Consider the following 25885-nt stretch of genomic DNA (forward strand, 5'->3'; position numbering starts at 1 on the left):
GAATGAATCTGCCTTTGGTCTGTACCCATCCTTAGACCCCTTTCCTGAAACACATTTGCTGTACAGTCACGGGAGTTTTGGAATGCCCATCAACTGGGTTATGGCCACTGTGCTTTGTTTTATGACTGCCAGATGTTCATTATTGACCAGAGTGGTTCTGTTCAGGTTCTAGCTATTGCCCTGATTTTATGGGCTTCCAGTTCAGATGCCTTTAATCTTGCATTCTGAACCTGCCCCGTTCCCCAGGGAGCAGATCTGTTTTAACAACCGCTTTGGGGAAAGGTCACACTGTGTGCATCCTGCTTGTCTAACTTTGTTGTGTGTACTTTGTTCTAATCATAGGATTCCTACATGGTGGATTACTTTAAATACCTGAACATGTACTTTGAAGTCGGGGTACCCACCTACTTTGTGACAACCAGTGGCTACAACTTCTCAAATGAGCGAGGAATAAACGGTATCTGCTCCAGTGTAGGCTGTGATAACAATTCCCTGACGCAGAAGATTCAGTACGCTACTGAGTTCCCAGAGCTGTAAGTGAGAATAGGAGACAATGTCACTTGTGGAGGGTGTGGTGCTAGTGCTGAGGTTTGTGCCCACCTGTCATCAGGCTCAGGTTTAGCTTGAAGTGTCCTCAGGGTCTCAGTAATGGAATAGGAGGGTGTGCAGCAGGACAGGACTGAGGTGCATTGGAAAGGTTGTGTTTGGGGGTTTCAGTAGTGGAATAGCAGGGCTGTGTGGGTTGGTCTCAGGCCTGGAATAGCAGGGAGTTCTGCAGTCTGGACTGTGATACATTTGCAGAACTGTATGGGCTTTTTCAAGACTAGAATCACAGAGGATGGGATTAATGTGCACTTGTAAAATTGTGTATGGAATAAAATGTGATACTTTGGCAGAATAAGATTCGGAATATATTGGGATTGAGATTTAAAACAAGGATGTTGCCAGCATTTAGCATGAGGAAGCTAACACCATGAAAACTTCTGATATTCTGTGCAGCGGAGTAATTCTGCTCCATACATCATACTTTGACCTCCCATGGTTCATTAAAGAAGTAAGAGAAAAAATAAGAGAAAAAATAAGAACAATCATGAAATAGAAACACAGGAGGAGGAAGCCGACAGGCAAAACTATCAGGAAAAACAAAGGAAGGCCAATTAGATGAGCAAAGCTCAAATGGAGGAATATATTGCCCAGTCAGTAAAGGCAGGGGATAAAACTTCCCTTAGATATGTCGGTGAAAAGAGGAAGACCAAAAAGAGAATTAAAGGGGAAGATTTGTCCAAGAAAGAACAGGCTCAGAAGAAAGCAGATATCTGTTAACACATCTTTTTGCTTCGTATTTGCATTAGAAGAGAGTGATGGACCAAAAGCAAAAGGCAAGGATATAAAGAGCTGAGGAGGTAGTACTCAGTTACAAATTATGTGACCCGATGGGGTGCATCATATAGAGCTAAAGGAGGTGCTGACTGTACCTCTCATAGCTTTGTCTGACTTATCATTTGAAACAGTCGAAGTTGCAAGGGGCTGGAGAAAGATAGATGTAGAGGTGGGAACAAGGAGGCCAGAGAAAACTGCATGCTTATTAGTTTGACAGCCTATGACACTGTTCCACACAGAAGACTGGTGAGCAAGCTAACCAGTCAGAGAGTTGGAACAAAATTTATACACTGGTGAAAAGTTGGCTGAGCAACAGACTCAGATGGTGGTAGTTACTAGTTAACAGAGTGTGCTCTGATGAAGGAAAAGTGACCCAGGATGTACTGCAGTACCGGTTCCAGTCCTCTTCAGTATCTTTATAAGGGGAAGGGATAAAAGGGAACGTGTGCTTGTTTGTCAATGATATTAAAATTTGCAACAAAATAGAAATGGCAGAGGGAATACATAAGATGAAGATAGATGCTTTTTTAAAAATGTATGAGAGCTGTGCTCTAATCAACAAAATGCAAAACCGTGCATTTAGGAAGCAGAAATCCAAAGATCAAATATCTTTTTGGAGGTGAACTAGCAGTTGCCAAACAAGAAAGAGGCCTGGGGATCATCATCCCTGATGATCTGAAGGTGGCCAGTCAGTGTGAAAAAGCAATTGGGAAAGCTAATCATTAGTAGAAAGGGGGATGTATATTATTATTATTATTATTTAATATATTTTTATACCGTTATTCGAATAGACATCATAGCGGTTTACAAAAAACTGAGGAGAAACACAATAAACAGGGAAGGGGAAAGGGGACAGCGAGGAAGTGAAAAACTCTGAGAAGAGAAGGGAGGAAAAAAGGACAGCGCAAAACAAATGAACAGGTCCAAAGGACTAATAAAAAGCATTATCTACAGGGTTACAATAAGCATAAAACAGGAAGCAACAAACAGGATACATGTTATTCAGTTGAATATATTACAGTATTCTACAGCTCTCTGAGACCCCCACTTTGAGCACTGAGTTCAGTTCTGGAGATCACATCTGCAAAAGACCATTGACAAAGTGAGGGCCAGATTAAAGCCAACTGACACCCTACGCACAGCCCAACAATGGTGTCCCCTCGGCCCTTCCGTTGCTTAACTGACAAGACGTTAAGACTCAATAAGTGCTGAAGGTGAAAGAAGAGATTAAAAATTCTGTTTTCTTCCAGGCCAGACCCTACAACTATATTAAATATACACTTTTTAAAAAACTTTTATTTATTTAACACTAAATAGCAGTAAGCAATATTAGCAAATTAGTTACTTATAACTAGGGCGCAACAGAAAAAACTGAAAATTTTCAACACTCTGTGGTGGCCTCCTTCCCTTGCTGCCCTATGCATGTGCTTATTTTGCTTAATGGTTAATCCAGGGCTGGACAAAAAATAGAGGAAATTCAAAGGAAGGCCACCAAAATGCTACATGGCCTGCACTGTAAGCCAATCACAGAGAGTCTGAGGGAGCTAGAGATGCATTCTCTAGAAGAAAGAAGGAAAAGAGGAGATATGATGCAAGCATTCAGATATCTAACAGACTTCAATAAAGTATCACAAGAAAACATTTCCCATAGAATGAAAATCTCCAGTACAAGAGGTCATCATATAAGGCTGAATGGAGAGAAATGTGAGAGGATGGTGGACAGCTAGAACAGACTTCCAGCAGAGGCTAGAAGAGCCAAAACACTAGCAGAATGCAAGCATGCATGGGATTGACACAATGGGACCTTAATGGAAGGAGGAGAGAGGGAGAAAAACACAGACTGATTTAAGATCTGTGACAACAAAGTACAGAGGCACACATGGGTGAACAAGGTGGAGAAAGTTGTTCTTTTCTGCCCACATCTTCCGTGTTTCTGTTTCCAGTGGCAGGTTGTGATACAAGGCCCACCAGCAGGAGGCAATGTGCATGCTGCTACATATAAACACATAGTAGTAGGAGAATGCGGCAGGATTTAACTGAGCAGGGTTGCTCTGATAGATGTGCTTCTCTTCCAGGTCTTACCTGAAGATCCCAGCCTCCTCTTGGGTGGACGACTTCATAGACTGGTTAAATCCCATGTCAGACTGCTGCCGCTTATACATTGCTGGCCCTAACAAAGACCAGTTCTGCCCATCTACCATCTGTAAGTAGCATCCGTAGGCAGCATAAGCCTTTCCCAAGTGTGATCTGGAATGCTTAGCGCTAGGGGTGGGAGAGAGAGCCCCGAATCTCGTGTTCCGGTTGTCTTATGACCAATATTTTAATTGTTTCCGCATTTCCATTATCCTATTGATGACGTTCTGTTCAGTAAATGTAATACTACTTTCAGCACTCTGAGGGGTGGGGGCAGCTGACCTTTGACCTTTCATCTACTGGCTTTCTGAGATTTATTATTATAAATAAATGCACTTAGAACTGTTTGTCCCATCAAGCAGTGCTGGTTACTTATTGGCTGGTGGCTCTTTTCATATACTGTAATATAATGCTACCCCTGACTGTAAGTTTATTCAGTAAGCTTGACTCCAGCCCGTTAACCCTCTGCTTTCCTGCAGCCTCCCTGAACTGCATTAAGAAGTGTATGAAGGCATCCAGTAGCATTGTGCGACCCACTGTAGATGAGTTTAACAGATTCTTACCCTTGTTCCTTGGAGATGTTCCCAACCTGAAGTGCCCCAAGGGGTAGGTCAATGATCCTTTAAGCAGTTTCACCGTAACATTCCTGGCCCTCTGCCATCTGCAGCACATCCTTTTCTCATGTTTTCTGTGCAAATGTAAACCTTGCATGTTTCGGAGGCTTGGGCATTTCTTGATCCTGGAATTCATGCTGCTGTCAAGCAAAGCGGGACAGAGTGCATCCAAGTGTGTTTGTACAGTGTGCAGCTGACTTGTTCCCTTTGGTTTTGCAGGGGATTGGGAGCCTATGATGGTTCAGTCAAGAGAGGTGACAATGGAGAAATTATAGGTAAAATTTAAAAGAAAAACTTTTCTTACCTTTTTTTTTTTGTTCTTTAAGAAAGACTTTCAGCCATGTGCAGCCTACTGTCATTCTATAAAAGGAAATGGAAAATAGCTTTTTGCAAATTAGAACTAGTTTTGTTCTACATTTTTATGCTGTGTGATCAATTAAGTTATCATCTCTGAGTCCTTCTGGAGGCTTTAGAGACAGGAAACAATATGCAGCTAACTCTAGAGTGGAAATAAAGCCTCCTCGTCACTAGTGAATGTGACTTCTGATAGCTATGATGGACTGACTCTGAATAAAAAGTGACTTATTTGCCAGCACAGTAGGAGATGCGTAAGCAGGAAGGTAAACAGAAAGGGAGAAAGAAAAGGGGTATAGTGATGGATTTGGTGTTACATCAGAACTACATGATAGGGATTGGGTGCAGACCTGGGATGGGCAGCTTCACAGGTCTGGACTGAAAACCAATTTTCCACATGGCCATTCCTGCAGCCATTAAGGAACACCTAGGGAACCTGCAGCCTCTCTGCTCCTCAGCATGTCACTGAAAGGCTTGGGCATCCAACCTTTCCCTTCTGTCTCAGCTGGATTAGTTAATAAAAGGTTAATCATCTTTGACTACATTTGGGGGAATCCTGTGAGCCAAGCTCCACTGTCCCCTACTGCTTAGGCATCGGAATAGGGTGGGCCATAGGGGCCATGGCGTCCATCATTTGTGGGCAGGAGTTCTATGTATAAAAGCAGCTTTTGTTTGCTGCAGAAATCAGGAAATACGTCAAATCCACCTGAAAGCTTCTTACAGTGCTTATCCCCATTTATAGATGAACAGACACAATACTCAGTCAGGTTAGAAGCATTTATTGAGATGCAAAATAAGACAGAGTATCAGGAAGGAGAGATAAATGACCTGACAGTCACTGTTGGAGCTCCTTCAGTTTTCTGCCTGCACATAAACTGCTTATGTAGAAACTTTCTTTCTTTGTTTATCAGTTTCCTATTATCCCAGCATCATGACAGTTGATTGTTTCTTTTCATCTTAGCCCATTATTTCCCTAACATTAGTATCTTTCCTGTTCCCACAGGCTATCTCCCTTCTATCTGTGTTTCAGCCCCACCATGGCACCTGTAGTTTCGATGAGTTTTTTTGTCATGCGTCCCTTTTGTCTGGTTGTTAGATCTCCCCACTGGCAATGTTTCTTGAGGAACACAGTTGCAGTTCTGCACATACACAATATATTAATAATTAAAATGAATCAAATCAGTCATAGCCAAAATCCAAGCTGCAGTGTAACGGAAACCATAAACTAAAATACTAGAAGTAAAAATAAATTAAATAAAAATCACTGTATGATAAATTAATACATGCATTGTGCCAAACAGCTTTTTTCTGAAGCTTGAATCATATAAATGTATACAGGCAACACATCAAGGTGAGCTTGGATGTTCTTGGTAAATATACCCTAGAGGAAAGGCAGGATAGGGAGATATGATAGAGATTTAAGTACCTCTTAGGTATCAATGCACAGGAGTCCAACCTCTTTCAATGGAAAGTGGGCTCGGCAACAAGGGGTCGTGGGATGAGGGTGAAAGGGGGTAGACTGAGGAGTAATCTATTATTTCTTGCAAAGAGGGTGGTGAATGCATGGAACAGCATCCCAGTGGAAGTGGTGAAAACAAGGAAAGTATTGTGGGCTGTAAAATAAACATCTAATACTGGCAGTTGAAAAAAAGATCTTTATAAAGTATGGCATATCCCAGGAGAGTGCAAGATTAGCAGTAAGGCAATTCAGAAGCAGTCTCAGAGAGCATTCTTGACACAATAGATTAAATAGGTCACACCTCCAATTTACATATCAATGAGCTAGTTTGAATAACATTTTCCTAATTGGTTGATATTATAATTATATCTCATATATGTTAATAGGATTGAATTCTTCTAATTCATGTGATTTCTTATAAATTGAGCCCAGAAGACAGGAATAAAACTTAAGTCTGGCTCAATATACTTTTTTACTTTTAGCATACATTGTAGCATTTCAGCTTATTCTGGCATGTCAACAAACTTAGATAGTATTTACAAGTCTAATCAATGCAGTTTCATAGTGCAGTAATGATAGCTTAATATGAAAACCTTTTCATAGCACCTCTATAATATCTGAATTCAAGAAAGAATGGGACATGCATATGGGATCTCTGAGTGATAAGGATTGGGCAGATCAGATAGGCCGTAGAGATTTTTTTTCCACTATTGTATTTCTATGCTTCTTTTTAATCAGGAAAGGGGTGCCCAAAGAATTAGGACAGTTTCTGTGAGGTCAATATTCAAAAGCCATTTAGATGGATAACTGTAAATTTATCCAACAAAATGGCTAGCCGGGGATATTCAGCACCACCTGCGCCTAAATACTAGGCACATATCGAGATGTGCGCCTAAAATTTAGGCAAATAAGTCGGAGGCATTCTGGGAGCAGGTGGGAGGCATTTTGGGGCAGGCCAGAGTTAGCTGCTTAATCAATGTGGCTAACTCTGGTCGGCCCATAGGGCTGTCCTAAAGTTAGCTGTTTTAACATAAGCAGCTTGGAATCTGTCTACCCCTTGGGATCCTACCAGGTATTCGTGACCTGGCTTGGCCACTGTTGGAGATAGGATCCTGGGCTTGATGGACCCTTGCTCTGAGCCAGTATGGCATGCCTTATGTTCTTATATCGACCTCTGTATATTTAGGTCATATTTTGTTGATCTCTAATTACATCTCTTGGTCTTTGATGATTTCTCACTCCAGATATAGTATTGAATAGTTGCTTAGTACTGATACTTCTATTAGTAATGCTGGGTTTTTTTATTTCATTTTTTCATTCATCACTATGTCTCATTGTCTGATATTAAGCATTTTGTTGGTTGGTCTAGGAATTAATAATTATTCTCTGATTTTTGCAAAGAATGTATTTAAGAAAGAATGACTAATTGTAAATGTAAAGTAAGAAACTGGCAGCGGTAGAGGGAGGTGGAGTTGGGGCAGAGCTTGGTTGCCCCCCCCCAACCAAAAAGGCATTCTGCTGCCCCTGCCCTTCTCTACTAATTCTTTCATCCCTGTCTGTATCCTTCTCTCTCTCCATCCCCTCCCCTCATCTCTCTGCAGCTTCCAGATTCATGGCATACCACACACCGCTGACAAACTCTCAGCAGTACACTGCAGCACTGAAAGCATCCCGGGAACTGGCCGCAAACATTACAGAGAGCATGAGGAAGAGCCCTGGGACAGACCCCAGCTTCACCGTCTTCCCCTACTCGTAGGTAGCATGACTTGCAAAGTTTGTTACCTTTGCATTTCTCTGTTAGATCTGTCTGTTTATTTCTCTCTTCTACACCTTCTCTCCCTCTCTTTCCCCTGCTATACGCTGGGGTAGAAGGGGGATGGTAATTGGAATAATGGGGGGGAGCATCAAAAACACTACAGATAGAACTAAAATTATGGATTATTAAAAAAATCAGTTTTTATTGTATCTTCTTAAGGGCTGGGGATGGTCCAGTGATAGTGCTGTGGACTGTCATGCATAGGTCCTGGGTTTGATTCCTGGGCCAGCCGGGGCGGGGGGGAAATCAGACATTGCTCACTGGCGACACCTACTGGCTGGACGTAAAGGGGTAGATTTGAAAAGGAGCGTGCGTGGTGTACATGTGCGTGCGCTACCCGGCATGCACACGTGTACACCCGATTTTATAACATGTGCGCGCAGGCACGTGCCTGTTATAAAATCAGGGGTTGGCGCGCGCAAGGGGGTGCACAATTGTGCACCTTGCGTGTGCCGAGCCGCACTACCTTCCCCCATTCCCTCTCCCCACCCCACCTTTGCTTCCCTTCCCCCCTATCTTTTTTTTTTTTCCTTTCTTTTATTACTAAACTTACTTCAGCCCTGGGGCTGAAGTAAGTTGTGCGCGCCAGCCGACTATGCCTGGAGCCTCTGACCCCGCCCCATCCCCAGACCGCCCCGCCCCCGGACCGCCCCTTTAGTAAAGCCTTGGGACTTACGCATCCCGGGGCTTTATGCGCGTCGCCGGGCCTTTTGAAAATAGGCCCGGCCCGCGTAACCTTTTGAAAATCCGGCCCAAAATGCACAACCACCAGGTTTCAGAGGGAGCCATGATCTGTGGCCCATGGTCAAGGACTATCACTACAGTGGCTGGTCTAGAAGGCAGAATTGTATAAAAATAGAGGAAAATCCCCAGGTAATAGTGAATGAAGGTTTGTAGCACCATAGTCCAAAAGAGGCTGGCTGTAATTCAGCTGGAAGCCCAAAGTTGCTAGAGGAACTTCCAAGTCAAAAATACAGTTAAGGAAAAACATTTCCTCAAGGAAGCAGTGCTCACTCTGAGAATATGCTTGAACTGATCACTGGCTGTGGGCCCCTTTCATTTATTCCTCCTAGTCAGGGGCATGGATCATACTATGGGATTTCTGGAACCTTGTTTTCTTCTCCAGTCCCTCATTCTTATTTTGTATATAATTATCCAGGGAACATTAATTGTATTTAAGCTGCAGTTGATCTATTGTGTAAGACTATCTAAATTGTCATACCAGGGACAGACACACTACCTGCATGAGTAGTACCCAAAGCAATAGGTGCTCATGAGTATGCATGTATCAAACTCTAATAATTTCCTTGACAAATCTGCAGCTTCTTGGGAGTGCCCTTCCAGTTAATCCAGTACCAGTTCTCCCACACCTCATGAGTGACAGCCGTCCCCTTTCCTCCCTAACACATAAGCCACTCTGAAGGTGTCACTTTTTCTCAGTGATGGAGCATTTTAGCACAGGACATCCCTCTTGTTGCTGTAAGGCTGCATTAAGATTGGTTGTCGTTTTGCTTCCTACAGGATAACCTATGTGTACTATGAGCAGTACCTGACCATTGTGAATGAGGGACTCTTCAACCTGTCACTCTGCCTCATTCCCACCTTTGTGGTCTGCTGCATCCTCCTGGGCATGGACTTGCGCTCTGGCTTCATCAACCTTATCACTATCATCATGATTGTCGTGGACACCGTGGGGGTCATGACTCTGTGGAACATCGACTACAATGCAGTGTCCCTCATCAACTTAGTTACGGTAACTCCTCGTCAGCATTCTTGGAATATTCAAGAGCGGTTCTCAAGCTTGGCCACTATGACAGGGTGGAGTGACGAGGGGATGGAAGTGAGAAACCAGACTAAAGCTCTCAGCTCAGGGAGCTACTCCTTTAGTTCAGGCCCTAGTTATTGGATCCAGAAGGCTACAGGCTCAACTCTTGAGATTCCTGGTTGGAAAAGTAAACTATAGTGCTCTTCAGAGAGTAACCAGAAGGCAGACTGAGCTGCTACTGTGAAACCAAGATCCACAAGGGGAACATCTCAGTTTGAACAGGAACCAGTAATTGTCTGGTCTAGAGACAGCAGCAGTTGGCTGGCATCCTGTTAGTTAAGCTGTAGAAGCCTTGCTATCTTTCCTCAGTTGTAGTTAGCATTCACTATTAGAAGGGATTCATCACACAATGACAGAACATATGTTAAATGAATGCGTATGTGAGTATATATATATATATATATATATATATATATATATATATATATATATATAAATAAAAGCAGAAAAACATTCCAAAGGAATGGACAAAAAAGCGCTAGTATTGTTAATGTGGTATTAATTAAAACATGAATCTTTATTGATCATTCACAATAAAATTAAAATTAAAAATGAATACCTTAATGTTAACAAATGAGGCACAAACAAACATTCATGTGACCCTGTATACAAATAAGTATTGATAAGTTAAACATAGATCAATTGCAGACACTGCACTCCTATGGCGTGAATGCTAATACAATTGTTGTCAATGCTTGGCCATCATGGCACAATTGCTTTCAAGCAGACCTAAGTATGTTACGACAATAATAAACACAAAAACCATTTAAAGAAGAAACATGCTTTACCTTAACAATTACAATGACAGTATTGGAAAGTACAAGAAACGAGCAGCCAGTGTATTATCCAAAAAGTGCTTGCAATAGATCAGAGAACAGATTGCAAAAGCAAAAATAGGGGGTATGGTGTTCCTCCTGGGGATGCTGTCAATTGCCCCAACAAGGCCCTTGTTTTGCCAAAAGCGGCTTCCTCAGGGGGGGAACCCCCTGGTAAAAGGAACACCCGATGATCTGTCAAAAAAGTATGCAAAATAAGAAAAATATGTATCATTATTGTTGCTACTTAATAGAAATTATGTACCCAAAAAAAACCCCATATGTGAAAAAAGCTATATGTAAAAAACAAAGGATCACATGTTATAAACCATTGTATGTATTGTATAGCCCAAAGAGCTAAAACATTTGCTAGATATATTTAAAAACAAAATTAAATTACCTTTGATAGGCTTCTCATCTAACAGGGAGAGAAGCCAAGAGTATATATATGGGCTAAAACACCAACTGAGTTATTAAATGCAGATGAACTGAAAAAGATAAAATGTTTAAGCGGTAAACTTATGTTAGTACTAGAAAAAGGAAAATACTAAAAACCAAAACAGACAAAAAAGATGACACTGAACGTGACATCGTGAAGCCGAGTCTATACACAGCAACTACCAATAAAGTAATACCCCATCAGACGCAACAGACAAACCAACCACAGGAACACCAACAAAACATTTATATGTAATAAAAAAACTGAAAAAACTTAAGAATCACACATTAAATTGAATTAAATCAATTGCACAACATGAAAACAAAAGCAAAACACACTTGTAAACAAACAAAACTGACTCAAAAAAAGGGGAGATATATTATCTATATCATTCATGCTGGCGTTTGTTTAAAATAAAACGTTAATATGAAAAAACAACAAGGATAAACAAGGAACAAAAAAGGATTGCTTACTTGGCTCACATACTAGATGGTGTAGAAATTTAAAAAATGTCAGTATGATCTATGATTAACTTATCAATACTTATTTGTATTGTATACATTTGTTAACATTAAGGTGTTCATTTGTTTTAATTTTATTGTGAATGATCATAAGAACATAAGAAATGCCATACTGGGTCAGACCAAGGGTCCATCAAGCCCAGCATCCTGTTTCCAACAGTGGCCAATCCAAGTCACAAGTACCTGGCAAGTACCCAAACATTAGATAGATCACAAGCTACTACTGATTATTAATTACCATCATAGCAGTTTATGGATTTATCCTCTAGGAACTTATCTAAACCTTTTTTAAACCCAGTTACATTAACTGCTGTAACCACATCCTCTGGCAATGAATTCCAGAGCTTAACTATGTGCTGAGTGAAAAATAATTTTCTTCGATTAGCTTTAAATTTATTTATTTATTTAACAGTTTTATATACCGAAATTCTTGTAAGGGGTTACAAATCAGTTCGGTTTACATTGAACAGAAACAGTGCTTCAGTAAATGAAAGCAATTACATTGAACATTAACAGAGCTTCAAGAGAACAATTACAAAGAACTAAGGATTCCAATAAGAATAATATATTATTAACCAATAAAACAAGCAGATAACATTTAACATTTATACAGAAAACAGTGTGAGCTATTTGCTAACTTCATGGAGTGCCTCCTGGTCCTTCTATTATCTGAGAGAGTAAATAATGTTACGCATGGGCTCCGGTCAGGAGTCGTGAACACCACCCAGAAGGGTGGCTCCAGGTGGAGAGAGACAGGAAAGGCTAGAAACAGTGTCTGGGTCCAGGCTGGGTCAGGGCAGGCGGCAAGTAACAGTGTCTGGGTCCAGGCTGGGTCAGGGCAGGCGGCAAGTAACAGTCTCTGGGTCCAGGCTGGGTCAGGGCAGGCGGCAAGTAGCAGTGTCTGGGTCCAGGCTGGGTCAGGGTAGGCGGCAAGTAACAGTCTCTAGGTCCAGGCTGGGTCAGGGCAGGCGGCAAGTAGCAGTGTCTGGGTTCAGGCTGGGTCAGGGCAAGGCAGGTCAGAAGGCCCGTAGGCCACACACACACACAGAAGGCCCGTAGGCCACACACCGTAAGCAGGGCAAGGCAGGTCAGAAGGCCCGTAGGCCACACACACACAGAAGGCCCGTAGGCCACACTCAGTAAGCAGGGCAAGGCAGGTCAGAAGGCCCGTAGGCCACACACACACAGAAGGCCCGTAGGCCACACTCAGTAAGCAGGGCAAGGCAGGTCAGAAGGCCCGTAGGCCACACACACACAGAAGGCCCGTAGGCCCCACTCAGTAAGCAAGGCAAGGCAGAGAAGGCCCGTAGGCCACACACACACAGAAGGCCCGTAGGCCACACACTGTAAGCAGGGCAAGGTAGGTCAGAAGGCCCGTAGGCCACACACACACAGAAGGCCCGTAGGCCACACACCGTAAGCAAGGCAAGGCAGAGAAGGCCCGTAGGCCACACACACACAGAAGGCCCGTAGGCCACACACCGTAAGCAGGGCAAGGTAGGTCAGAAGGCCCGTAGGCCACACACACACAGAAGGCCCGTAGGCCACACACCGTAAGCAAGGCAAGGCAGAGAAGGACCGTAGGCCACACACACACACAGAAGGCCCGTAGGCCACACACCGTAAGCAGGGCAAGGTAGGTCAGAAGGCCCGTAGGCCACACACACACAGAAGGCCCATAGGCCACACACCGTAAGCAGGGCAAGGCAGAGAAGGCCCGTAGGCCACACACACACACAGAAGGCCCGTAGGCCACACACACCGTAAGCAAGGCAAGGCAGAGAAGGCCCGTAGGCCACACACACACACAGAAGGCCCGTAGGCCACACACCGTAAGCAGGGCAAGGCCGGTCAGAAGGCCCGTAGGCCACACACACACAGAAGGCCTGTAGGCCACACAAGGCAAGGCAAGACAAGGCAAGGAATAAGGCCCGAAGGCCGCGCAAGGCAAGGCAAGGCAAGGCAAGGAATAAGGCCCGAAGGCCGCGTAAGGCAAGGCAAGGAATAAGGCCTGAAGGCCGCGTAAGGCAAGGGAAGGTCCAGGGACCAAATGCACAGCAAGCAAGGAAGGCTAGAGCAGGGAGCCCAGGCGAGCTTGATGCCGAAGCACTGAGGGAACTGTCAGGCAGGGTTATAAGGGACAGCCCAGAACATAGAGAGGAGAAGGGAGATGGACTGGGCCTGTCAGGAGATCCAGCTCTAGAGGGACCCCTGGTGGTGAGGCAGTTGCACAGCAGCCATAGCCGTAACAGTACCCCCCCCTCAAGGCCTCCCCCTCCTCCTGGATCCCATCGGTGCAGGAGGTAATCAATAATAACGTGAGACCACTCCGGGGGTGATGCGGCAGGTTCAACTCCTTCCCGAGGCAGTAAGGCAGTCCATAACCCCACCTGGGGTGATAAGGCAGACACAACCCCAACCTGGGGCAGCAAAATAGTCCATAACCCCTCCTGGGACAAGGCGGCAGGGTTAGACCCCTCCTGGGGTAGCAGAGGCGGTGCAGATTTCCATAACCCCTCCTGGGGTGACAAGGGGAACCCAAACCCCACCTGGGGCAGAGAAATAGTCCGTAACCCTTCTTGAGGCGACAGTAGGGCCGGTCCGGACCCTTTCAAGGTCGGCATCAGGACCGGTACAGACCCCTCCAAGGGCGGCAGCTGGACCAGTACAGCAGGCTCATAGTTGAGTAACAAAGTCAGTTGGCGGGCTCGTTTCGGACCCCTCCGGGGGCGGCAGCAGGACCGGTATGGACCCCTCCAGGGGTGGCAGCAGGACCGGTTCAGCAGACTCAGATGGCTGAGTCAGGAAGTCTGTCAGTAGGACCGGTTCGGACCCCTCCAGGGGCGGCAGCAGGACCGGATCAGCAGGCTCAGATGGCTGAGTCAGAAAGTCTGTTAGTAGGACCGGTTCGGACCCCTCCAGGGACGGCAGCAGGACCGGTTCGGCAGACTCAGATGGCTGAGTCAGAAAGTCTGCCAGTAAGACCGGTTCGGACCCCTCTGGGGACGGCAGCAGGGCCGGTTCGAGCCCTTCCGGGGGCGGCAGCAGGGCCGGTTCGAGCCCCTCCGGGGGCGGCAGCAGGGCCAATTCGTGCCCCTCCGGGGGCGGCAGCAGGGCCGGTTCGGCAGACTCAGGCTCTTCTCGGGGTAGTGCAGCAGGCCCGGACCCCTCTTGGGGCGAAACAGCAGGCTTGGACCCCTCTTGGGGTGATGCAGCAGGCTGGGACCCCTCTCGGGGTGATGCAGCAGGCTGGGATCCTTCTCGGGGTGATGCAGCAGACTTGGACCCCTCTCGGGGCGAAGCAGCAGGCTCGGACCCCTCTCGGGGCGATGCAGCAGGCTTGGCCCCCTCTTGGGGTGATGCAGCAGGCTTGGATCCTCCTCGGGGTGAAACAGCAGGCTCGGACCCCTCTTGGGGCGATGCAGCAGGCTCGGACCCCTCTTGGGGCGATGCAGCAGGCTTGGCCCCCTCTTGGGGTGATGCAGCAGGCTCGGACCCCTCTTGGGGCGATGCAGCAGGCTTGGCCCCCTCTTGGGGTGATGCAGCAGGCTTGGATCCTCCTCGGGGCGATGCAGCAGGCTCGGACCCCTCTTGGGGTGATGAAGCAGGCTCAGATGGCAGAGCAGCAAGGTTAGAAGCAGTGCACATGGAAGACACAGATTGCACTGCTGTGGGCTTGATACCTTGAGCCAAACTCTGAGGCTCCTTATTTTGTTTTTGGAGGAGCAATTTAGAGAAGGCACAGGCAGTTCTAGGACGTCTAGGGAAGGTGCTCGTTAGTGTCCACTTGGCAGCTGTGGGAAGCAGAGCCCTGCTAGAGTTAATTACTTCCCTCTGCTTCTGTTTCTGGTGCTCTAGCGTGGAAGTTATCGAAGGCTTCTTAACCCGGTGAGTTCTGAGATTTTCAGAGCACGTTTTTCCCAAAGTGTCCAGAGATGAAGTGCTAGAATGCTTAATCCATAAACTGTTACATGAAATAATGTTGTTAACTGGGCCAGAAGCTGAACGCACGGTAGTAGAGCTGACTGTTCTCCCTAATGAAACAGCTGGTCCTGTAGCTGAACAACAGGGGCACGGTTTGCCTGGTGGTAATAGGCTGGGAATACATGAACATTTCCACCATCCTGGCTTTGGAGTAGAACAGTTTAAACACTCTTGGTAGACAGAGACATTTCTCTTATTGCAGTTACTGCATGTCCTGTGTTCCTGACCAGCAAGTTGACAGGCTAGGCAGTTCTGATAGCTTGGGTAATTCAAGGTCTGACAGGAATTGCAGGTATAAAACTTTGAAGAAGGAGGCATATTGTAATAGTGAAAAAGTTAACTCACCGGTTTAGCACACAGACCTATCTCTTCCCCTGGAAATTGGTGGCTTCGGCATACTGTTACGCATGGGCTCCGGTCAGGAGTCGTGAACACCACCCAGAAGGGTGGCTCCAGGTGGAGAGAGACAGGAAAGGCTAGAAACAGTGTCTGGGTCCAGGCTGGGTCAGGGCAGGCGGCAAGTAACAGTGTCTGGGTCCAGGCTGGGTCAGGACAGGCGGCAAGTAACAGTCTCTGGGTCCAGGCTGGGTCAGGGCAGGCGGCAAGTAGCAGTGTCTGGGTCCAGGCTGGGTCAGGGCAGGCGGCAAGTAACAGTCTCTGGGTCCAGGCTGGGTCAGGGCAGGCGGCAAGTAGCAGTGTCTGGGTTCAGGCTGGGTCAGGGCAAGGCAGGTCAGAAGGCCCGTAGGCCACACACACACACAGAAGGCCTGTAGGCCACACACCGTAAGCAGGGCAAGGCAGGTCAGAAGGCCCGTAGGCCACACACACACAGAAGGCCCGTAGGCCCCACTCAGTAAGCAAGGCAAGGCAGAGAAGGCCCGTAGGCCACACACACACAGAAGGCCCGTAGGCCACACTCAGTAAGCAGGGCAAGGCAGGTCAGAAGGCCCGTAGGCCACACACACACAGAAGGCCCGTAGGCCACACTCAGTAAGCAGGGCAAGGCAGGTCAGAAGGCCCGTAGGCCACACACACACAGAAGGCCCGTAGGCCCCACTCAGTAAGCAAGGCAAGGCAGAGAAGGCCCGTAGGCCACACACACACAGAAGGCCCGTAGGCCACACACCGTAAGCAGGGCAAGGTAGGTCAGAAGGCCCGTAGGCCACACACACACACAGAAGGCCCGTAGGCCACACACCGTAAGCAAGGCAAGGCAGAGAAGGCCCGTAGGCCACATACACACACAGAAGGCCCGTAGGCCACACACCATAAGCAAGGCAAGGCAGAGAAGGCCCGTAGGCCACACACACACACAGAAGGCCCGTAGGCCACACACCGTAAGCAGGGCAAGGCCGGTCAGAAGGCCCGTAGGCCACACACACACAGAAGGCCTGTAGGCCACACAAGGCAAGGCAAGACAAGGCAAGGAATAAGGCCCGAAGGCCGCACAAGGCAAGGCAAGGCAAGGCAAGGAATAAGGCCCGAAGGCCGCGCAAGGCAAGGCAAGGAATAAGGCCCGAAGGCCGCGTAAGGCAAGGGAAGGTCCAGGGACCAAATGCACAGCAAGCAAGGAAGGCTAGAGCAGGGAGCCCAGGCGAGCTCGATGCCGAAGCACTGAGGGAACTGTCAGGCAGAGTTATAAGGGACAGCCCAGAACATAGAGAGGAGAAGGGAGATGGACTGGGCCTGTCAGGAGATCCAGCTCTAGAGGGACCCCTGGTGGTGAGGCGGTTGCACAGCAGCCATAGCCGTAACAAATAACTTGTTCAAGTCCTTTCAAGTCCATGGGAAAAATCGTGGAAACTGTTATATAGAATAAAATCACAAAACATTTAGAAAGACATTTATTTATTTATTTATTTTTAGTTTTTTTATACCGATTTTCCTGCATAAAATGCATATCAATCCGGTTTACAATGAAACAGAATAAGCAGGAAGTAAAATTCATGGTTTAATGGTCACAGTCAGCAAGGATTTACCCAAGGGAAGTCTTGCCTCACAAATTTCCTACATATTTTTTGAAGGGGTGAATAAACATGTGGACAAAGGTGAACTGGTAGATCAATAAAGATTCATGTTTTAATGAATACCACATTAATAATACTAGTGCTCTTTTCTCCAATCCTTTGGAATGTTTTTCTGCTTGTTTATTGCGCACCCTATATGATTACATATTACTTGGTCTTGTGTGTGTGTCTGTGTGTATATATATAATTAGTTAGTTATTTTATATACTATATATATATATATATATATACACACACACACACACACACACACAGTATATATAATGTACATGTACATGTTGCCCTTTTGTAGATTTTAGCCTCATAACCATGATCTCAAACCCCACCCTCGATCATTAGGAGGGGATTTTTTGGATCTTTATCCAACAGTGAATTAAAACAATGCCAAACAATTAAGGAACATACGACAAAAGTTCCCACAAACCATCGCTTTAATGCAGTCTTGACTCATGCGCCTATAAAGCCTGCCTGGCAGTAAGCGTGCACAGGGTTTTTGAATGGTGATAATTGTGATCTGCCTCCACGCTCGCATTCCCGTGGCCTAAATTTGGTTCATTCTCATTCTGTATCCTATCGTTCCTCAGGGAAAACCAAGCCCACAATCTAACTGCGACAGGGTCACCTTTAGAAAAACAATCAAACTGCAGATACTTCAGCTGCTCCATAGTGCCCCAGAGCAGGTGTGTGTGGCATTGTTTAAGGAGATTAATGTGCCTAGATTTAGGTTGAGAGAACTACAAAGTAGGTGTTCTTTTTTCCAAACCTGCATGATGTAACACTCATATATTTAATGTCGCCATATCCAATTACCTTGTGGGGGCATTCCTGGGTTTGGGACAAATCTGGTGGGAGCTCCCCTTGGGCAAGCTCCTTCAATCCTTGTGTGCTTGGCCCCTGGTGCCTCTACCTGGGGAAGGTGGTGTTAGTTGGGTGGGATTTTCCTTCTTTAACCCCAGGATAATCCAAAAACTAGATGGGACTGTAAATAGGGCTGGTGGTATTTAGAGGAATATACAAGTTTTATTAGACTACATGACTAATAGCTAAATGTTGATGACTAATAGCTGTATCAAACACATTTAGCTACTTAGGGGTATTAGATCACATGAGGTATCACTATATAGAAATGAAAGAACCTCTTGTGATCCCTTTGCTCCATTACAGTTACTTTCTCCCTTTTTCCTTCCCACCGTACCCTCATGTGAAGAAATGGAAATGGGCCAGTGGGTATTGCGGTTCATAAGTATATATTGGGTCCAGACTGCTGCTATCTCCTGTTTCACCTCCATTCAACTACTGGGTCCATACCCTCCTGGGAGACCAAACTTCATTTCCCAATTCACTATTGGAGTTCATACCCTGCTGGGGGACCCAACTCTGTCTCTGCAAAGCTAACATCCTGAGGCTTTCTTCCTCTTGGCATACTGATGCCAACTAAACTAAACCAAGCCCTCGAACAGCTCTAGTCTTTTACTAAGCATAGAGGAATTTCTCTCATCCAGGCCAGGGCCCAAGCAGTATTATAGAAAGAATACAAGCTCTTCCATCCTGCCTGGCCTTTTTGTCTCTGCACTGAAAGCTTAGGTACCCCCCCCCCCCCCCTTGTCATTCAGGGTAAGGATCTATTTGATAAGGCTGTCATTTAATGTTTCCAACACAAATCCCTCTTTTAGTCCAGGCTGTACAATGTAGGACTTTGTTCATTATTTGTGAAGATAGATTTGATTGTAATCCAGCAGTAAGAGTCAGGGGGTTGTCATATGCAACTCCCCTAACCTGAAACTCTGACTCATATCTCTTCGATAAGGATTTAATCACCTTCACAGTAGGGGTCTGATAGCTTTTTCAGTCTTGCTCTGACTTTCTGGCTCATGTTACACTGCCTTTTCTTACTGTAGTTCATTTCAATGGTAACATGCTCTTTCTTCCCTGCACCTGCCGTCCTCCCAGAAGGTGTTCACTTATGAACTGCCCCCATACAGAACCTGTTAATCTATATAACTTTTATGTAATGTAGTCCTTTCCTCATAGATAACTCACAAACGTCTTCTTTTTTTTTTTCATCTTTTTTAGGCTGTGGGAATTTCTGTGGAGTTTGTTTCCCATCTCACCCGCTCTTTCGCGATGAGCACAAAATCATCAAAGGTTAAGCGGGCTAAGGAGGCAACAGTGAACATGGGCAGTGCAGTAAGTACAGAGCAGGAGAAAACAGTTCCCAGTAGTGCTCTGGATATGGTTTACCAACAGGCTCCACAGCATCCGCACATGGTTGAGCCCATCCTGCTTTGGAACACGTAGTCCTCGTTTCTTAGAGAAGGTGGAACAAGGTCCATAAATTTACCTGGGAACTCTTTGGATCTGACCCAGAGACTCTAGGTTTAGAGACCCTACTCTGGACCTCAAAGATCATCCTTCTCTCCCCAGCATAGCCATCTTTTTTGCCAGCGTATGATGATGAGACACTAGCAACCAAGGCAAGTAGGAACCAGCAAGAAGTAGCCTCTCATTCTGCAGCTACTTTCCTGCCTCTTGCCTCTGATTGGCTCATTTTGCTAACCAAAGCCAATCAGCTGTGACAGGAGAGGAAACAAGGGGTGTACTATGTTAGGAAGCACATTCCCTTGCTGTCCATATTACTGTTTCTTCACAGTGACAGCACTGAACATCAGGCCGATGCAGTAATCTGGGCATTAAGAAACTGTGTGCTGGTTTTTAGTACACATCTTTAACACCCAGATTCATTCCTTTTTTATACTCCCGATGCTGTAAGTTAATGAAATTCAAATGCATTAGACATTAAAAAAAGAGCATTTAAGAGTAAAATGTACATTTGGCACAGGCCCAACGCACATTTTAACTAGGGAAAGGGGGAGGCAACCCTGACAGCCTTAAATGACAGCAGCAGCAGCCACTTAGCTGGGTAAATACTGATTTATCCGGTTATCTGGCAGCCACTGCTAGATAGCCAGATAAGTCTGTACTTATCTGGATATCTGATGTGAGTGACCACTACTTAGCCAGATAAGTATTGACTTGTCTGGGTAAGTGGCATCAACCACTACTTAGCCAACTCACCCTTTAGCTGGACTTGTTTCCAAATCTACTGCACTGGCACTTAAAACCTCTTAGAAAGGGGAAAAAAATGATCAAAAAAGTTAAAGATGCCCACATATAAGAATTGACTTACCTGGGTAAGTGGTGGCTCCGGCACATTCACCCCAGTGGAAGGCGCCATTTTGATGAATGCCGTTGCTGACACCTGGGCCTTGATCTGTCCTGGTCCCAGGCTCTAGCCTAGGCCAAAGACCAGGTATCAGGACCTGGCCACTGGGCCAGGCTAGGGCCTGAACCCTGGCTTGGACTGAGGCCCAGGAGTCGGCAATGCTGTCTGCTGGGTTGAATGTGCCAGAGTTAATTAACTCTGTCGCAACCCCAGTGGACAAAATCAGTTTACGAAGAAAGAAGAGCACGCCGTCATCGTCTCTGCTCCAAGACCTGGGCTCTGAGCCTAGGCCTGACTCTAGGCTGAGGCCTTGGTGTCTCCCCTGGGTCTGGGCCATGGTGTTGGGACCCAGGCCAGGCTGTGGGTTCAGATCTGGGCCCGAAACCTGGCCTAGGCCCAGGCCCAGGCACTGGACCAGTCTTTGGGCCTGGGTTCAGGTCGAAGCCCAATTCGTTTCGAGGTACCCTGAATGAAACAAATTGCCCTTATTCGTCACATTTTGCACATTTGTTTAAAACAAATACATGTTCCTAGGGAGAACAAGGTAGGGCATCTCACCAAACACATATTCAAGAAACCATAAAGTATAAATTGAAATGTACAGATGAAATCTAAGCTGGAAACTACAAAAAGCCAGACTATGTATGCAGTGCAACAATGGAATAAGGGAAACATCATCATTTCTCATAAAAATTCAAACAATAAAAGTAGGAAATATAAAACATCAATCATAATAGTAAAACCATACTAATAAAAAGATTAATATTTCAAAATAGTTAATGACTAGAATAATATCCGATAATTAAAAATTCATGTAAAAATTGCCAAAAAGCAATAAAATATTTCAAAACAGCAGACACATCAAATAACCAATAATTAAAAGTCATAATGATAAAAAAAACAAAAACTTGCTTTCTAAACCTGGATATTTTTGTTTTCCAGTCACCCTGAGATTGTTATGGATTAGCACGAGGAGAGTGTGCACAAACCTTTTTTTTTCTCTCTCTCATATAGATAGAGTTTCAAACACTTTCATTTTCTCACACATATACTTTCACTCTACAACATATGCGCACAGTCTCTCTCAGTCTTGCATACATGCTCACTCACACACACAATGCACACTTCCTTCTCAGACACACACACACTCTGTCTTACTTCTCTCCCCCCATCCTCCAGAACCCACAAACAATAGTAGCCTCCTCCTTCTGCCCGTTGACAGGACTCCTATTTGTTTTGGCTCCATGGGCCCATGCTGTTCCTGCTCCTTCTTCCAGCCACGGTGACGCTCCTCCTCCTTCCTGCTCACACAGGCCCAGATTACACAAGTTTACACAAGCAGGCCACTTCTACTTCAGCACCCAGAGTATACCAGTGTTTGCCTGGAAACCTGGCAATTTCTTCAGAATTCAGGAATTTCTGTGCTGAGGAAAAGCAAGATATTGGACAGAAATGTGCTATCGAAAAGTGTGGGTGGGTGTCTGGACTGATCCGTGGTACTACAGGAATGAAAATTAGCAGGTAAGGAATAATTTTCTTTTCCCTGTACGTACCCGGATCAGTCCAGACAATGGGATGTACCAAAGCTTCCCTACATAGGGTGGGCCCTTGATAGCCCTGCTCGAATGACCTGGTCGCCAAACGAACCCAACCCCGGAGGTCTTAGATTAAGACGATAATGACGCGCAAAGGTATGTAGTGACTTCCATGTAGCCACTCTGCAAATTTCTTGAGGAGATACCGACTGACTTTCCGCCCAAGAAGTCGCCTGAGAACGGAGAGAATGCACTTTAATACCATCTGGAGGGGGCTTACCTGATCCTATATGCGCGGCAACAATGGCTTCCTTTAACCAGCGAGCAATAGTAGTCTTAGAGGCCTGTTGACCTTTCTTGGGGCCACTCCAGAGAACAAACAGATGGTCTGAAAAACGGAAATCATCAGTGACCTCCAGGTAACGAAGAAGCGCTCGCTTAACATCGAGCCACCGCAGTTCCCTGGAGTCCTCCTCTTGAAAGGCTGGAAGCTCCACCGACTGAGGTGAAAAGAGGATACGACCTTCGGGAGGAAAGATGGCACTGTGGTCAGGGTGACACCCGAATCCCTACAAGACAAAGCTTGCAGTTCTGATATTCTGCGAGCTGAAGAAATGGACATGAGAAACAGTCTTCAGAGTTTAATCCTTGAGCATAGAATGTTTCAACAGCTCAAAAGGTGGACCACCCAAAGCCTGTAGTACCAAATTCAAATTTCACGAAGGACACAGGGCACGGACCGGAGGTCTCAGGTGTTTGACACCTTTCAAAAAGCGGACAATGTCTGGATGTGATGCTAGAGGTGTTCCATCCAAATGCCCAATGAGCGAACCAAGGGCCGCTACCTGAACCCGAAGAAAATTGTAAGCCAAACCCTTGCCAAGCCCGCTCTGCAGGAAAGAGAGAATCTGAGCCACAGACACACGACGAGGAGTAATTCCCCTGGAGACACACCAGGAATCAAAAGCCTTCCATATTCGTACATAAGAAATGGAGGTGGAAGCCTTCCTGGCCTGCAAAAGCGTGGTAATAACTTCCTCTGGATAGCCTCTTTTTCTCAGCCTTCTCCTCTCAAAAGCCAGGCCGCAAGACAGAAGCGATCTGCCTGGTCGAAAAATACGGGACCCTGACGAAGGAGTCAAGGAAGATGTCCCAGACGAATTGGACCGTCCACCGCTAGATTCACCAGATCTGAAAACCACGGCCTTCTTGGCTACTTTGGCGCCACCAGAATCACTGCTCCATGGTGAACTTCTATTCTCCGTAGAACCTTCCCCACCAGAGGCCATGGGGGAAACACGTAAAGCAGAAAGTCGTGAGGCCAGGGCAGTACCAGATGATCTACCCCTTCCACCCCATGTTCCCGTCTGCGACTGAAAAAGCAGGGCGCCTTCACATTCCTTAGAGTGGCCATCAAGTCGAGGTGGGGGGACCCCCACCTCCCGATCAGAAGTGACATTGCTTCTTCGGATAGCCTGGCCAGGTTGAATGACATTGATTATTCTGCACCTGAAATGACCTTCCTGATAAATAGGAGAGAATCCAGTTTCCTATCCCTAGTTCGCCCAAATGGCACAGTAACAGGAAGTGACTCACAGTGTCAAACGCCAGCTAGAGATCTAAAAACACTGCAGTCACAGCCCATAAACTCTACCTGGCAAAGAAGAAATTCAGACACAGCCACAAGGAGTGTATGTGGTTGTGACCAGATCTAAAGCTGCACTGATAGGGACTCATGATATTATATATGTCCAAAAAAAATCAGTTAACTGCAGAAGAACAGACCGCTCAATAAACTTGGCCAATGTTGATAAATTTGAAATCAGCCGGTAGTTGAACATTCCCTGTACGTACCTGGATCAGTCCAGACAGTGGGTTGAGCCTCCTGTCCAGCAGATGGAGACAGAGAAAAACTGAAAGGGTATCCTATATCAGGACAGTGCTCACCCTGCGTCCCCTATGTATTTCTCTGTCTCCAGCAGATGCAGAAAGCAGAACCTGCAGTTCCCCTTTTCTAGACAGTTATTCACCTGGGAAAGTTTGTTTCTCTCTCTTCTGTCTGTTTCTGATCAAGCAAGTACTTCTCATTTTATAAAGTTTAAAAAAAAAAATCTCAAGGAGCGACAACTTTGCTCCTTGCTCTTATCTGGGCCTAGGGGGCTTGCCCCTTAATGTGATCAGCCAAGGACACTACCCGGTGACCTGCCTGGCTAGGGGTGATACTGGTGGTCCAGTCCCTCCCCCATGCAGACCCAGAGACATGATAGAGAAGCTTCATTCCTCTGTCTTGCAAGCAAAACTAAAAAAAAAAAAAAAAAAAGCTGATACAGGAGGTTTTTTCCTGCTCGGCTAACAGCTGATACCTCTGGGGGAAGGAGCGGGTAGCTGAAATAGGTCGTTCCTGCTCGCAGCCTGGCACCACCGACCTTAGCCGTTCTCAGCGGCAGTTCTGTTCCCCCTCCCCCTCTCCCTCCATGCCTCGTTCAACCTTTTGTCTTGCGTGTGGGGAGCCTGCCTCGAGGCTCTCCCGCGAGGGAATCTGTTCGCGTTGCCTACCCGGTGGGGAAGGTCCCTCTGCGTCGGATAAATCAGCGACTCATTCGCGGCCCCGTTCTGCAAACTGCGGGAACGGCAGCCATTTTGTCTGCAGACCTCGTTTCGGAATCGGAGCCGGGTGGGGGAGGGGACAAGAATTTTCCTCACTCCCCACCAAATTTGAGCCCCGTGGACCCTCCAGGCACAGGCTCGGACTCTCTACTGCTCATTGACCCCCCTCCCCCGATGCCAGGGAAAGCACCTGGACATTTTACTTCAGAATTTGTTCTTCTGATGCATAAAGAATATGTGGCCATTCTGATGCAGCAGGATGAGCCACCTTCGGACCCTTCGCCTGCTCGGCCTCCTATAGGCCCTCCTCTTGCTAAGGCCCCTAGGGCATCTCTGACTCAGGGATCCACTATCCCTGATGCTCAAGGAGTGAACCAGGTTTGGTTGGTACCAGGGGCCCCGGTCCCTCTGGCCCCCACTGGTCCAGCCCCTCAGCTTCCGGACCCCGACCGAGATGCCAATATTCTCTCCTAGAATCCTCCAGTAGAGGGGGACGATCCATGGGTATTGCACCTGTTGCAGCGTGAGGAACTGGATCCCCTCATACCCTTCGTTTTGGCAGAGCTGGGCATAGATGCTCCTCCGGAGGACTGCTCGGGTGCCTCGACTTCTAGCAATGTAGACCCAGTCCTGGCTGGCCTGAGGACACCTCTGCCCACCTTCCCTTTTCATCCAATGCTGATGCAGTTACTCCTGCGGGAATGGGAAGCGCCGGATGCCGGATTGCATGTGGGCAGAGCTATGGAGAAGCTCTATCTTCTCCCAGATCAGTGTCTTGATATGCTTAAGATTCCCAAGGTGGACACTTCGGTTTCCGCGGTCACGAAGAGGACTACCATTCCGGTCGTGGGGGCGACTGCCTTGAAGGACCTTCAGGACCGCAAGTTAGAAGTCTATCTCAAGAGGATATTTGAAGTCTTGGTGCTCGGGGTCCGGGTGACAGTCTGTAGCAGTCTCATGCAGCGGGCAAGTCTTAGGTGGATTCAACAACTACTCAGCACCCAGGACCTCCCATCTGCAGAGGTGGAACAGGCAGAATGGCTGGAAATGGCGGTTGCATATGGGGCGGATGTCCTCTATGACCTCCTCAGGGTGCAAGCCAGAGCCATGGTTTCAGCGGTGTTGGCCCGGCATCTCATCTGGCTGCGCAGTT

The 25885-nt window shown here is 46.5% G+C and overlaps 1 protein-coding gene across 1 annotated transcript in view; it reads left to right on the plus strand.

Annotated features, from left to right (window-relative positions):
- Nucleotides 1-25885, plus strand: part of NPC1L1 (NPC1 like intracellular cholesterol transporter 1) — a 124806-nt gene that overhangs the window by 87388 nt on the left and 11533 nt on the right. Inside the window, exons 11-17 of the mRNA XM_029604184.1 lie at nt 343-533; nt 3456-3583; nt 3993-4119; nt 4347-4402; nt 7542-7692; nt 9278-9509; nt 19441-19554. Of these exons, the coding sequence (XP_029460044.1) occupies nt 343-533; nt 3456-3583; nt 3993-4119; nt 4347-4402; nt 7542-7692; nt 9278-9509; nt 19441-19554 (999 nt within the window). The remainder of the gene's footprint in view (nt 1-342; nt 534-3455; nt 3584-3992; nt 4120-4346; nt 4403-7541; nt 7693-9277; nt 9510-19440; nt 19555-25885) is intronic.

The sequence above is a fragment of the Rhinatrema bivittatum genome, chromosome 5, assembly GCF_901001135.1.
Source record: "Rhinatrema bivittatum chromosome 5, aRhiBiv1.1, whole genome shotgun sequence".
Lineage (NCBI taxonomy): Eukaryota > Metazoa > Chordata > Amphibia > Gymnophiona > Rhinatrematidae > Rhinatrema > Rhinatrema bivittatum.